The sequence below is a fragment of the Pholcus phalangioides genome, unplaced genomic scaffold (genome assembly GCF_987345545.1).
Source record: "Pholcus phalangioides strain wild (caught in Gottingen) unplaced genomic scaffold, Ppha-v1.0 ptg000009l_1, whole genome shotgun sequence".
Classification (NCBI taxonomy): Eukaryota; Metazoa; Arthropoda; class Arachnida; order Araneae; family Pholcidae; genus Pholcus; species Pholcus phalangioides.
This window is the reverse complement of record NW_028301602.1, coordinates 3,475,791-3,489,777: the sequence shown is the minus strand read 5'-3', so window position 1 is coordinate 3,489,777 and position 13,987 is coordinate 3,475,791. Positions and strand designations below refer to the sequence as shown.

At 37.7% G+C, this 13,987-nt stretch overlaps 1 protein-coding gene across 1 annotated transcript in view; it reads right to left on the bottom strand.

Moving 5' to 3' along the window:
* Positions 1–13,309, bottom strand: part of LOC149081631 (obg-like ATPase 1) — a 39,731-nt gene extending 26,422 nt beyond the window's left edge. The window contains exons 1-4 of the mRNA XM_089237049.1: positions 13,232–13,309; positions 9,607–9,728; positions 8,549–8,631; positions 6,136–6,196 (exon numbers count right to left, since the gene is read on the bottom strand). Coding sequence (XP_089093175.1) covers positions 6,136–6,196; positions 8,549–8,631; positions 9,607–9,707 — 245 coding nt within the window. The 5' untranslated portion in view covers positions 9,708–9,728; positions 13,232–13,309. The remainder of the gene's footprint in view (positions 1–6,135; positions 6,197–8,548; positions 8,632–9,606; positions 9,729–13,231) is intronic.
* Between the last annotated feature and the right edge of the window lie 678 nt (positions 13,310–13,987).

Genomic DNA, 13,987 nt, shown 5'->3' with positions numbered 1-13,987 from the left:
CCTCATGAGGTGCGAGTCTGTAACAACTGTTCATCGTGTTTTTCGTCGACAATACCCTGGTGTTGAACTTCCTACCGCTCAGAACAATAGGCAATGGTATAAACAATTCCAAGACACAGGTTGTCTGTGTAAAGGGGAATCCCCTGGCCGTCCCCACATGCCAGACGAAAATGTGGAGCGCATTCGATAGAGTTTCACACGTAGTATACTGAAATTCATTCACAGTGGATGCAAAAGTTTGGGACGAATTTGACTACCGTATAGACATATGCAGTGCATCCCAAGGTGGACATATTGTAGTGCCATGTAATATAAAATTAATCTTCAGTGTCTAAGCTCAATATTTTTCATAAAAATAATTTCAAATAGGGCGATTCTTTTTGAAATACCCTGTCTCACAGTTCATCATATATTTTGCAGACTTCAGTCTAACACAGTGATTGGCAAACTATGACCCGCTTAGAGGTTCCATCCAGCTCGCCGCTGATTTAAAAAGAGTAGTATAGAAATTTTCGATTTCAGTGTTTCCCAGGTAAATTTAGAAAGAAGGCAATGTTGTGTTGCCAGTGGTGTAGATGGTAGCCTGCTTTGCCAGAGGGTCTGGATTCTAATGGTGACGAAGAGACCAGATGACTAATTTCAGAGTTTCCCTAAGCATAATAACAACAAAATATTTTTCCTTGATATAGCTGTGAAAATTTAAATAGAAAATGATTTAAAAACTTTTGTAGATGCAAAAAATGGAACCTGCCCTAATAAACATTCATGAAGTTATTAAAATATTCTCATTTTTTTCACATTTGTAAAGGAGACCACATGAATTGTGTCTCATTTGCAATGAAACTGTGGGGGGGGGGGGAATCTTCAAAGAATACAACATATCCCACCATTTCACTTCTAATCACAAAAATTCCAATTTTGGACCAATGTCAGAATATATATGGTTGGCCTAATTTTTTTTTTTTTTTTGGCCATGCTTCTAAAAAAAGTTTGCCCATCATTGGGCTAACCTATATCTGAAGTGAAAAGTCATTTTTAAAACTTGTCAGGCTTCTGATATTCACCATAAAATATACATCAATTTGGTTTAAAATTATAGGTAAAAATTACATTTTGACCAGTGTTACACTATAAATAAAAGTTTTAAAATAAATAATTTATAAAAGTTCTTATATAAAACTTGATAAATGCAACCAATAAGCTTATTAGTCACATTTGAGCGAATGCAACCGATAAGCTTGGATGCATTTGTCCTGTTTTATAAAAGGACTTGTTTAATAAAAAGACAAGTTTAATAAAACTTTTATAGTGTAATACGCCTTAAAAACAGACATTCTATCATTATTAAAATTAACTTTGCCACTTAGGAAATATAGTAGAACATTGTTATAACGGACTAATTGGGGCTGAAAGTTGTCTGTTATAATGAACGTCCAGTTTATATATAACAAATAATCCTTATAAGGGTGTATAATGCTACAGGATGTACATCAATGAAGGTACAGTAGTTATATAGCTGTAAAGAGTGTTTATTAAAAATTGATCATTGATAATTTTTGTCGCACCACTGTCATTTTCTGCACACGAGGGCTAATTAGACTGGGACCTACAATTTATTGCCGATTCCGAACGGCAGGCTTCTTTTTTATACTCATCGAGAGGTTGGTGCACTAACCCCTCGATGGGGGACTCCCTGCGGTAGCAATTTTTTGCTGCGGTCAAGTAGCCATTTTTTTGTTTTACCTGGGGGGGGGGGGGGGTCAGGAAAGTTTCTGACAAGGACGAACCGGGTATCACACTCGCGACACCTCTAAACATCCTTCGGTACTTTAGGCGAGTATCTTATCGAACGGGCTACCCTGCCCGCTTATTAAAAATCAAATAAAAAACAGCCTTCAACATAGGTTGAATTGAAAGTGTGTACGCATACACTGTATTAATCTTAGTTTTTCCTAGATGGCAAGTGGTACGAGTCATGCAGCGTATCTATATTTACCCAAAACAAATCAATGATCAATGTTTAATCGCTTGCTTGCAAATGATTTTTAAATGAGTTCATAATTTTTTAATACTTTTTTTGATACTTAAAAACAACTTTTAAACTTGTCAGATAAAAATGTTAAAATTTTTTAGCTGTCCATTATAAGCGAAGTCCGTTATGGTGAGGGTCTACTGTACAGGGAAAATGTTTCGCCCCATCAACTCTTTCCCTGGCACAACTCATTTCATAGATCCCCATTAGAAAATGTCATAATTTATTTTTTAAAATACAATTTCTTTTAATTCTCAGCAGTTAAATGGTAGGGATTGGAGATGAGAGAAAAACATTTCATCGAGATATCAATTTCATAAATCTGGGCTCAACATTGCTGAAATAAGAGGCTTTTAGAAAAAAAGACCAGATAATCAAGTCAAGACCAAAATATAAAGCATCTGGTTCGACAAGGTGTCTCATCAATACCAGTGAAAGGGTCAAGTGCATTGTCTCCCTTTTAAAGAACACTAGTTTTTTTGTTCAGCGAAAATGGTTTGATATTCTCATTGCACTTGCATTTCAATAGCTGAAAATGTATGTTAGGGAAAAAAGCTAATGTTTCACATTTTTTAGTGTTCTGTATGCATGTCTCCCAGTTAAAACCTTGATGTAACAATACAGTAGAGCTCAAGAGCAAAAGAAAGGAAAAATCTCAGGAGAATGAAAATCACGAGAACTGAAGAGGGACATTCGGAAATAAAAAAGGGGAGAAGTATGTGTGAAAATGATCAAGTAGGATCATTGTCTTCAGTGTATGTTCTTCTAGCAATATTTTTACTAATAAATTCCCATTTAAACTTGTCTTGAGTACTTACTATTTGGAGAGCCTAGGGTCACTACATTGGTGCAGTCGATAGTATAGTGAACAATAGATCGGACAATATCTAAGAGACAGACGTTCATTGCGAGAAGGTGGTATGAAGAGTGAAAAACTTTCATTATGAAGAGGCAACATGAAAAGTGCTGAAAGATACCCTGACTATTTCACTGTCACTTTGGAAGAAAGGAAAAGCGCAGTGAACATTTTTTTTCCCCCATAAGAAAAATTTTTGCTTTTCTTTTCTTTGAGGGAATCATGGCTTTCTTAGCCAGAGGCAAAAAGGAGGACTTACAGCAAAGTCACTATGGAAATGGGAGTTAAAAATGTTATGGATATGAAGCCGTTTCAACTCAAATCCACAATAACTGAGGCAGAATGCTATAACAAAGAGTTCATCAAAAAATTTTTGAGCACAGTGATTGAAGAAAGAAACTGGAAGATGCGTTGATTGCAGAAATTTGATCAGAATTATTTAATGTGAGTGAATCAAATTTGGATTTAAGCCCTTTACATTATGCTGATATTTGCATAGCTAATAGAAAAATCAGAGAAGCTTAGTGGATTCTGGTTGTCAAATTCCAGTGATTCACATTCTGCCTGTATACCAAAACCAATAATTAAGAAAGGGAAAATCATCTTAGCAAGTACATTTGGAGAAAGAATTGAAGCGTTACTTGTGAATATGCTTTGATGAAGGAGTTCTGTAAACCTGTTTCAAAATTTTCACTGCAGTAACAGATAAAAATTGAAAACATGCATTATTTCACCAAATGTATATGGATTACTTTGTGAGGCCTCCAACACCAAATATGGGGGATTATCCTTCCCCCACTGAAAGGAAGAAGCACAAATCTCCTGTGAGGGAGCGAAGTGAGGATGGTGTGAGCGCGAGTATTGAAAAAGAGGACAAGTTGTCATCTCTGCCTGAGGACAAATACAAAAGGCAAACATAACTGGTGAATGGCATGACGGAGAATTTCGGCACCACCAAAATTTGCAAATTCAAACACAAGAAGGTCAGAGAAACTTACCATTGCAATACAACTGATAGCAGAAGCAAATCGGAGGAGTACAATTTAAAAATGAAACTGGGTCTAAGGAGGATCATGGCAGAAACCCGCAACTATGCTGAATTGGAATACTTGTGGAAATCTTGCAGAAACTTCACTGGTAAACCTGTCAGGAAACATTTCTGGCAATCAAGAAAGCTCAGCAACGAAACAGCAAAGCTGAATGGCTTTGAAGACACCAGATCCATGTGGCAGGATAGCTACAAGTGCAGCATATTAGAAGACACCATGTCCAAGTTGTGGGATCAGGTGAAGCCGCTTCACAAGCAACTCCATGCTTATGTCCAGTGCAAGCTCAGGAACTATTATGATAGCGACAAGATTCAAGAATGCAACCCCGTTCCGGCACATATTTTAGGGGACATGTGGGCCCAGCAATGGGGTAGCATTATGGACCTGGTGAAGCTATTCCCCGAGAAGCCATCGCTCCAAAAATGAAAGTGAAAAATATGACTGTGCTAAAAATGACCAAAGAATTTTTCACTTCACTGAGATTAAGCTGATGACAGAGGCATCTTGGAGGAAGTCTATATTTGAAAGACCCAAAGGCAAGAAGATGGTTTGCTACCCGTCTGCCGATGATTTAAAGAAAAATATTTAGAAATAACGTGATCATCACATATTCCTGAGATCTTCACAATCTGTCCAGGGAATTTGTTAGTGTGTTAGTGAACATCCATGCCCGAATCAGGATTCGAACTTAGACCTGCAGTCAGAAGCTAGCTCCCTAACCACTGGACCGCCAGGCGGCAAATTTCCCAGATGAATAGGACTTCTGGATCAAGATGTATGTAGACAGAATAGAGGATGATTTCCTCACTATTCACCATGAGATGGGACACATTCAGTACTTCATGCAGTATGCGCATCTGCTTCACGTTTTACGAGGAGGAACAAATCTTGGTTTCCACGAGGCCATCTGTGACATCCTTGCTCTATCAAAGTCGACTCCAAGTCACGTGGAGAAAATCAGGCTCTCCAAAGACGTTGCCACAATTCAGAACCAGATATCAATTACTTGATGGCCATCGCTCTGAAGAAAGTAGCCTTTCTAACCTATGCATATGCAATTGTGATCTATAGAGACGGGAGTTATTTGAAGGCAACATCAAGACGTGAACAGCAGATGGAGGGAGCTCAGGTTGAAGTACCAAGGTGTATGTCCTCCAGTGTTTTGAACCAAGGAGAATTTCGATCTGGCGTCAGAATTCCATGTCTTGGCATGCATTCCTTACATCAGGTATTTCATGAGCTTCATCCTGCTGTTCCAGATACATGAAGCTTCATACATCGCTGCTGCTGATCTAGGACCGCTCCACAAATGTGATATTTACCAGTCCGAAGAAGAAGGCAAGCTATGCAAGGAGCACTGGTGCAAAACCCTCAAGGTGATGACGGCCAGGGCGTCCAAGAAGTTGGATGATGTATCGTTGCTGAGGTACTTCGAGCCATGCTGTTCAAATTCCTCAAAAAAAAAAAAGAACCAACAAGAGAATTCAGTTTGTGTTTATATGTAAACCCAATCTTGCATTGGAGGGGGGGGGGGGGCGAATAGTGTTCGATATGTGTGGCTCTCAGTTAAAACTTTGACGCACAATACGGTATAAGGCTCAAGAGCAAAAGAAGAAGGGAAAAGCCTCAAGAGAACGAAGATCATGAGAACTGAGAAATCGAAAATAAAAATGAGGAAAAGGGTGTGTGAAAACGATTGAGTAGGATCGTCATCTTTAGTGTATGTTCTTATTTTTACTAATAAATTCCTGTTTAAGTTTGTTTTGATGAATGCTTACCATTTGGAGAACCTAAGGTCACTATAAAACCCCCGGAACCCATTACCTCTGGTTAATCGAACACCTACTATATAATACCATATTCTGCACATACGCTCCTCTCTCGGCAGCAAAAAGTTCTCTAGAGAACACTGGACAGAATTGTAACAAAGGTATTTTTTGGATGCTGGGGATAAATGGTATGGATTTGACTTTAGGAATGAAAAGCATTTTTGTTCTTTTACCACCTCGCTAAATCAAAAATTCCCCAATCTCTTTTGACCATTACAGTAATATACCTACCAACAAAAACCTATGTATGACTCAACACGTTTTTCATGATACAATTTGATTCAATGCTGAAAGTGATATTCATGCTTCACAATCAACAAATTTCAAGATATAAAGTATATGGATTCTTAAATTGTAAAGTAAAATTACCTAGCTGGCTGGAAATAAGTGCATAAGTAGTCAAACCTTGCATCAGGAACAGGTACCCGACGTGCCTGATCAAAGAAAAAGGTTAAAATAACAATAATAATAATACAACCACATGAATGACATAACCTAAATAGACAGCCAATTACCCCATTATTTTATAGAATAGTTTGGCGATTCCCAAACGGCTTGCCCCAGCACATGTACATGCAACATCAAATACACTGTTGTGCATAAGTAAAAAAAGATGTAAGTTGATGTTAATTTTTCTATTTATAATGCTCCTCCCTCCTTTGGGAAATGTTGAGATTTCCTTTATTCTTTCTTTATTCGTCCTTTTTGACATGACTCTCACACGTAAACATTTCCACTCTAAGAATGCAATATCAAAAACCTTTCCAATTTGCACAAATTGTATCTAAATATAGGGTGACGGAAAAGTCTCACATTATTTTACATACACCACTCAAAAAAAATCTGTCAAATAAAAAAATTCTGAGGAAAAATTGGTTAGTGGGTAGTGCAAGATATTTTGAGAAGAAAATTATATTGAACATTAGAATTAAAGGTGAGATTCCTGGTCAGTGTGTTACTATACTTTAGAGCTCTACTTGAGTGCCTAAAGATAGGGTGTCTCAAGATATATCTTAAATTCTAATGTTCTGTGAACATGAAAAATTTGAAAACCTGTCAAAACAGAAGAAAAGCTGGACTGTCTTAAAAAGAAAGAGGTAGTCGTACATATTCTGTACCATAAACACAATATTGCAACATCAATTGAAGGAAATTAATTTTGCAACTAGTTTTACCATTTCTATAACACCATAGTCAGTTTGTGCACATGAGGACTAACATCTGGTCTTTCAGGTTCAAGTCATTTTGTCACCTTCTTGTTGTATTTTCACATTAAGAATTCTGACACAGATTAATCAGGAATCAAACTTGAAACGAATCTTTTTGGCACAGTAGACAAGTACCTTATTGACCTGCACCTAACCCTTCTGAAATTAGGGGTACATGTGTCTAACAATTAAGTTGTTCTGGGAGTAGAAGCTTATGCTGGAAGCACTGTTTAAAACCTACAGGTTTCATCAACCTGTGCATGCAGGTAGATGTGTGTGCAGGGCCGGACTTGGGCAGGTGCGAAGGGCGTGGCTGCACTGAGCTGTTAAATTTTAGGAGCAGCAAAACAGGATAAAAATGAGTTGATTACATTTTCACTTCAAAAAATGACATTAATTTACATTTTTACTTCACAAAGCAATAGCTTAAAATATTGTCCAAGACAAACATCTAAGACCTAAAATTCCGATATTGAAATCTCTGGCCTAAGAGTTTAACAGAACCTGTTTTAGAGGGCTGCAAAGCTGTTTTTGCAAAATACTTAAGCCCATCCCTGTGTGTATGGAAGTGTCTTGTTGAAAGTCAGTTTATTATTGATTATATTGTTGGTTAATTTTTTTTGTTCCACTGCAAAAATGTCAGACTTTCAACTAAAGCAAAAAATACATTTTTTGCTAAACTTGGCAAGATCAGAAGTGAAATTAGGCATATGCCAGTTTTAAGTTTTCATGAGAATAATGCTATGAAGAAAATAGTAATGAATAAATAGATTAAATGTCTGAAGAAAGAGAAAGGTGGTACTTTTTTCTGGGATGAGTTTACAAACTTGATGGTGAGACCTCATATCTTCATAAACAAAAATGTTTCACACACCTCAATATAATGTTATCCGGGGGGACAAAATAAAAATGGGGGGGGGTGAACTAATAATGAGAGGAAAACTAATTTGATGATTATATCAACAGAGAACAGAGCCGTAACTAAACTGGGGCACTGCCCTTGGGCCATATAAAAGTTTACATTTGTTTTACCTACTGATAAGCCTTTCAAGAGGGGCCCTAAGGAAAAGTCTGCCCAGGGTCCTGAGGAGGCACACTATGGCCCTGACAGGGAATGTTAGAAACTTATATTAGCAGGAAGTTAAAAGTGGTTGATGAACTAGGTTCTGACAACTATACAATGCCAAAGGGTGCGAAAAGTTGAAAAATGACTTATATAATATATTTAGAATAACATGCTTAAGTTATTGTTCTATCACTTCAGTCCATAGGTGGAGATAGACTTAAAAAGCTAGAAACGGAATGCAATGATGATATCAATTCATATGCATTCACATTAGATCAGTTGGCTCTGTCATTGACACTGGAGGGGCATTGCTCTTATATATCTGCCCCCTCCCATGTTTTGCTTCCCTCCCCTAAAATGCCAGTTGGCCATTTCTGAAGTAAATTTCTTGCTACGGCCCTGACAATATAGAATTTTAAACATAAGAAGTACATGACACTCTATATCCTGAAAAAGATTACTATTTATTCTTGGAAAAAAAAGATAGAAAAATGAATCTGATACTTATTTTCATTAGGATCGATCGTACAGAATGGAAAGTTTTCAGCAGCAACTTGACTTTTCGTGAGCACATTGAACAACGTTGACTTCCTATAGGAAATAAAAATGTATATTGTATGACAGAATGATTAATTATTAAAACAATGCTTTAAAAGATTTACTACATAAAATTTTCTTACTAAGCATAATTCACCTATATTACTTTACTGAAACCCATTTTGCAATAAAAGTATTGATTGACAGCGGACACACATTAGCGATGCAAACTATCATTTGAAGACTCAAACAGTACTCTATACCAGGGTTGTAAAAAACCCAGTTCAGGAAGGTTTTTTTTTTGGGAAAAATTGAAGTTTTTTTCTCCTACAAGATGAAAAACACTGTTGCGAAAATTATGTAAATGGTCCTTATCTATCTAATGGATCCGGATTATCTAGATACATTTTTGTTTAAATGGCTGATTGCCAAAAAAATGAGCAATCTGCATTTAGAAAATTTTAGGTCCTAATACCGATTTTCTAGTTTCCCACAGCAACCTGGTTCCTGGGATTTCTCAAGCCTAAGCTAAGGTTTCGATTAGATCTCAAGTACTACTACTTTACTACACACCAACTCCGGTCATATTACCATACAACAATTTACTTCTGATCAAGTTGGGTCAGTATAGAGAGTCATGCAATCAATATACTTCTGTCCTCATCTTAGACAGAGGGGGACTTCCAGCAAGAGCATATTGACAGAGGGGCCGTCTTAAGAGTGTCATGGACTCCCGAGCAAATTGATTTTTCTGAGACCCTACCTGGAAAATTCTCGAAAATTTCAATTAGTTGTCATTTTTGTGAGGCCCATGCATTAAGACGGTACTGCAAATTGAGGCACTATCTATTGGTAGTTGCCTCAGGTCTGATTGGGAAAAAAACCAGGATTGAACCTGCTGTAGCCTTCATGGTAGTAGACAAGCATCTTATATCACCATGACACTTGTGCCTTCAATCTTAAGTACTGACTAATCATAAATATATATTGACTTTCATTGTTATTAACACAAAACTCTGAACAACTTACCCTACATTTGGCAGACCTACAAGCCCAACTTTGAGATTAGTACCAATGCGTCCAAGCAAAGCAGGACGTTCCCCTTCGGTGTCCTTCTTTTTAGGTGGCATACCGATTCAATTACCTGCAAACTTGAGAAAAATAGAATTTGAAAAATAGATCTAAAAAAAAAAAGAAAAAGTAAAGTTTAAGGAAAATTATACTTGAATTCATATATGCGAATTATACATAGACTTAGTCACTAGATTAATTATGAATATATCAATCCCCCAACTCAAAATAGTTAAAACTTATGAGCACAGTCAACCTAATTAAATAAATTGGGCCAAACCAACAGTCAAATCAGGATAGTTAGTAGATGTTCATTTCTCTCATTTCTCAATTTATTAATTTTTCCACACATTTAATGAATTCACGAAAAATAGCTTGTGCATGAGCAGTATACTTTGGCCAGTCTATTACAGTCGAAATTTCCCTGCATTTGACAACTCTGCCAAAAAACTTCATAATTTTGGGAACTGTATGTGTCCGAGTATATGAGTCGAAATGCGAGGTGGGAATATTGTCGGAGAACGAGAATATTCTGAAAATATTCTTCTGGATGTAAAAGTTACAGAATAATCGAGAATATTCAATTTTATTTTGAATAATTAAACAATTTTTACTGTTATTTATATTTTGAAATAAATTCAGTTTTCAATGCTTGAAACATTTAAAACAAAACAATTTTTGGCATAATCACCTCATAATGACAACTTTTAGTTCTTGGTCATGATGAGAGCTTTTAAAAATTTTCTCGAAGGATTATTATTATAAATTACTAGAGAATATTCTTATTGAAAATAAGAATTACTCTGAAGTCATTATTTATAGAGATTATTTATTATGATATATGCTACTACATATGTTCTTGAGAATACTCTCTGGAAGGACTTCTATAGCTGGTGAATATTCTCTGGAAGGACTATTATTAATAACTCGAGAATAATTATTTTCGATATTCCCCAGTAATTTATAAAAGTAGTCCTTACAGAGAATATTCTCAAAGATATTTCATATATAACTATATTATAAATAACAGGAGAATATTTTCATCAAGAACTTAATAAGAATATTCTCAAGTTATTTATAATAGAAATTCCTCCAGAGAATATTCTTGAGTATTTTCCTTGATGACAATATTCTCCTAAAGATTATTCTTGAGAATTTTGCATCTCCATATCAGTAAGTTCTTATATAACTGCTAGGGAGACAACTTAAATAATCTCTTGAGCTAATTATATTTCAAAAGATTGACATGTGGGCCTTAAGTATAAGCAACTTTTCTCCCTGGACTTTTTTGTAGCATGGTTGTTGGAAAGAGAATCTAGGTGGGAGTTTTTTTCTTTAAAGATTTAAAAAATCTGTAGTTTACATGACATATTTCACATTAAAGAAAACATGCCACACGCATAGACGGAGATAGACTTGGAAGTCTATCAGGGTGTTATAATAAATCAGAGTGACTGGGGCATATTAGTTAGTGTTTGCCTGAGGCATATTATGATATTTAAGATCTCGAGTAGGAACAATTTTCCATTGACAACTTCAGCATCGATCAACAATCTAGAACATAGTTTTCCAAACTTTTTTGGCCCATCACCCCCTTCTTCAGAAATTTTTCTCTCCCATCGCCCCCCCCCCCAGCTCAATCTAACCCATAGGATCCTATGTTAAACCCGTAGCTTCTACCGCCCCCCTGGAACATTCCATCGCCTTCCAGGGGGCGTTAACGCCCACGTTGGGAATCACTGATCTAGAACATACATACCAGGGTTTAAGCTGGATAAAAAATTCCTTTCGCAAAAAGGCGAAAATGGAGAGAAAAGCTTTAGAAAAATGCTACAATGCTAATGGATGGAAGTCTACTCGTTTCATAGATCCTGTATGCATTTTTGCGAAAATGGCTACTACTTCTTTCGCATTCTTCGATTTTCTTTTGCATTTTGCGAAAAATACAACCGTAGCTTAAACCCTGATACATACTCAACCCATGGCCTGCGGGCTAAAATGGGACTCACGACCCTAAACCTAAATTTGTAAAAGCAAACTATAAGCAGCACATAACCAGTTCACTTAATTGACCAGTAGCAAATTTACAGGTGTACCAAGTGACATTGGACACATTCAAAGATCACTGAAGTGCCCATGGTGCAGTTCCACATCACTAACGTGGTCCGCATTACATACCCAGACCGCTAAAGTGACTTGGGGCACATTTACAGTTCGCATTAGTGACTTCAGGTGCTGTTCCAGATCACTGAAGTGGCCCGTGGCCTATTCCCACTTCATTTAAGTGGTCCGCTACACATGTTCAGATAACTTAAGTGGCTCGCAACATGTTTTTAAATGAACCAAGGGGTTCACACAGTGCGGAAGGTTGAGCATTGCCACAACTATACCTCAGCCAGAAGGGGAGAAACCATGCACTTTGGCACAAGGCCCTCAAAAGAGCATTATGGGCAAGTGATTTTTTAAGGCCCCTATCTGGCTGATGATCGTTCAGTTTTGTGCTGCCATTTACATTTCAAACTATAAGTGAAGTGTAATGATTAAATATTTGTACTAATTATATGCCTGCTGCTCTTGTTGAAAGATTTTTTAATGGGGGGGAGGGTGATTGGGTTACATTTGAACTTCAAAATTGGAGAACACGGGAAACTAACTCCAGCCCTCCTCAGCCTGGACCAGATCTGCCTAAAATTCCCAAAAAAATGTTTATGAGGTGCATGTACAGTAAGAAGTACACCTAACTGCATCCCCCTCCACTCTTTGATAGCTATGGCTTCGAGGATTTAAGATAAGGCCTTAACATTGAGACAAATTTGTACACATGCCCCCCCCCCCCACACACACAAGGACAGGGCTCCAGTTATTTTTTTTTACACAAAAATTCAGAATGGGGGAGGGGCCAGGCCTGTTGCCCCCCCCCCCCAAATACACTAGAAATGGTGTGTACATATATACATACATTGAGTATATGTGCTTTGCCCCCCCCCCCGGAAAAAGTTGAAATGACGGCCCTGGCAGGGGCATGAACAGTCTGACTGAAGGGGCCCCCACCAAAGATCCCAGCCTAGGGGCCGTATACTGCAGGTTGTGGGCAAGACCATCTTAAGAGCATCATGGGGGCCCCCGGGCCGTGACTTTTCTGGGCTCTAACGAGGCGGATTCTAGAATATTTTAACCAGTTCTAATTTTTGTGAGGCCCTTTCCCCTCTTCTCTAGAGTCCCCTGGGGCCCATGCGCGTGAGGGAGGCTATAAACGTAAACTAAAGTTGATTATAATGAATCCTCCTATTATTCCAATACAAAGAGTCACCGAAATCAAAGCTTTGTATCTCGGTTTATTACTAGCCATTGAATCAAGATCTGGTCCTCTCTCATTAAATTTATAACAATCTAATAAAGAGTTTTCTTCCCCAATATCTCGATCATGATGGACACCAATAGTATCAAAGCCTGATTAACTAATAGTGGAGGTTACGTGTAGTTATGTATGTGCTATAAATGAGAGTTGTGTTTTAAAATAACTTTATTGCATGAGTTATTAATATGAGGTGATCACATTCGTTATATAAATGATGAAACTCACCGTGGATACAGAAACGTGACAACAACAACGGCAGTTTCCGCGGGCACGGTTAACCGGCTTCATAATAGGAATATTTATTTCCCGATCAGAATCTGTTTTTGATGACGTCACGATCAAGTTTGGTAGGCAATTTTCTTCCTTAACTTCTAAGCCAGAGGTCCCCAACTGGAGGTACCTGGGCCTAGTTGTGGAATAAAAAACAGTTAACTAATTTAAAAAGAATGTATACATATAAATAAATTACTTAAAAAAAAGAAGTTTTAATTAAATTTACATGCAAAAGCACCGCTGCAACGTTGGGAGAACTGTTTTGAGTTTACAAATATTCTGCTTGTAGTGACATCTCTTGATAGGAGTATAAAATGTTATTTTAGTTCTTTTAAATCCCATTAGATGACATTGCTATCACATCATGATTACTAGTACTGCACAGAGTGTCCTCCATTCTCCATTGTTCAAGAACATTCCCAGTGTTAGATGGCTGTAGTTTCTGCTGCTATAAATGGGGGGGGGGTCTATGGCAGACATCAAGATTTTCGCCCCCCCCCCCCCGACTGAAAGGGGGTAAGGCCATGGGTGGAGGGCCCCCGGGCCAATTGATTTTTCTGAGGCCCTACCAAACAACTTCTCGAAAATTTCAACCAGATCTCATTTTTGTGAGGCCCCTCTTCGCTTGAGGCCACCGGGCCGTGCCCGGTGGGCCCATGCCTTAAGACGGCAGTGGAGATACGGGGCGGGGAGATGTGGGACATTGCC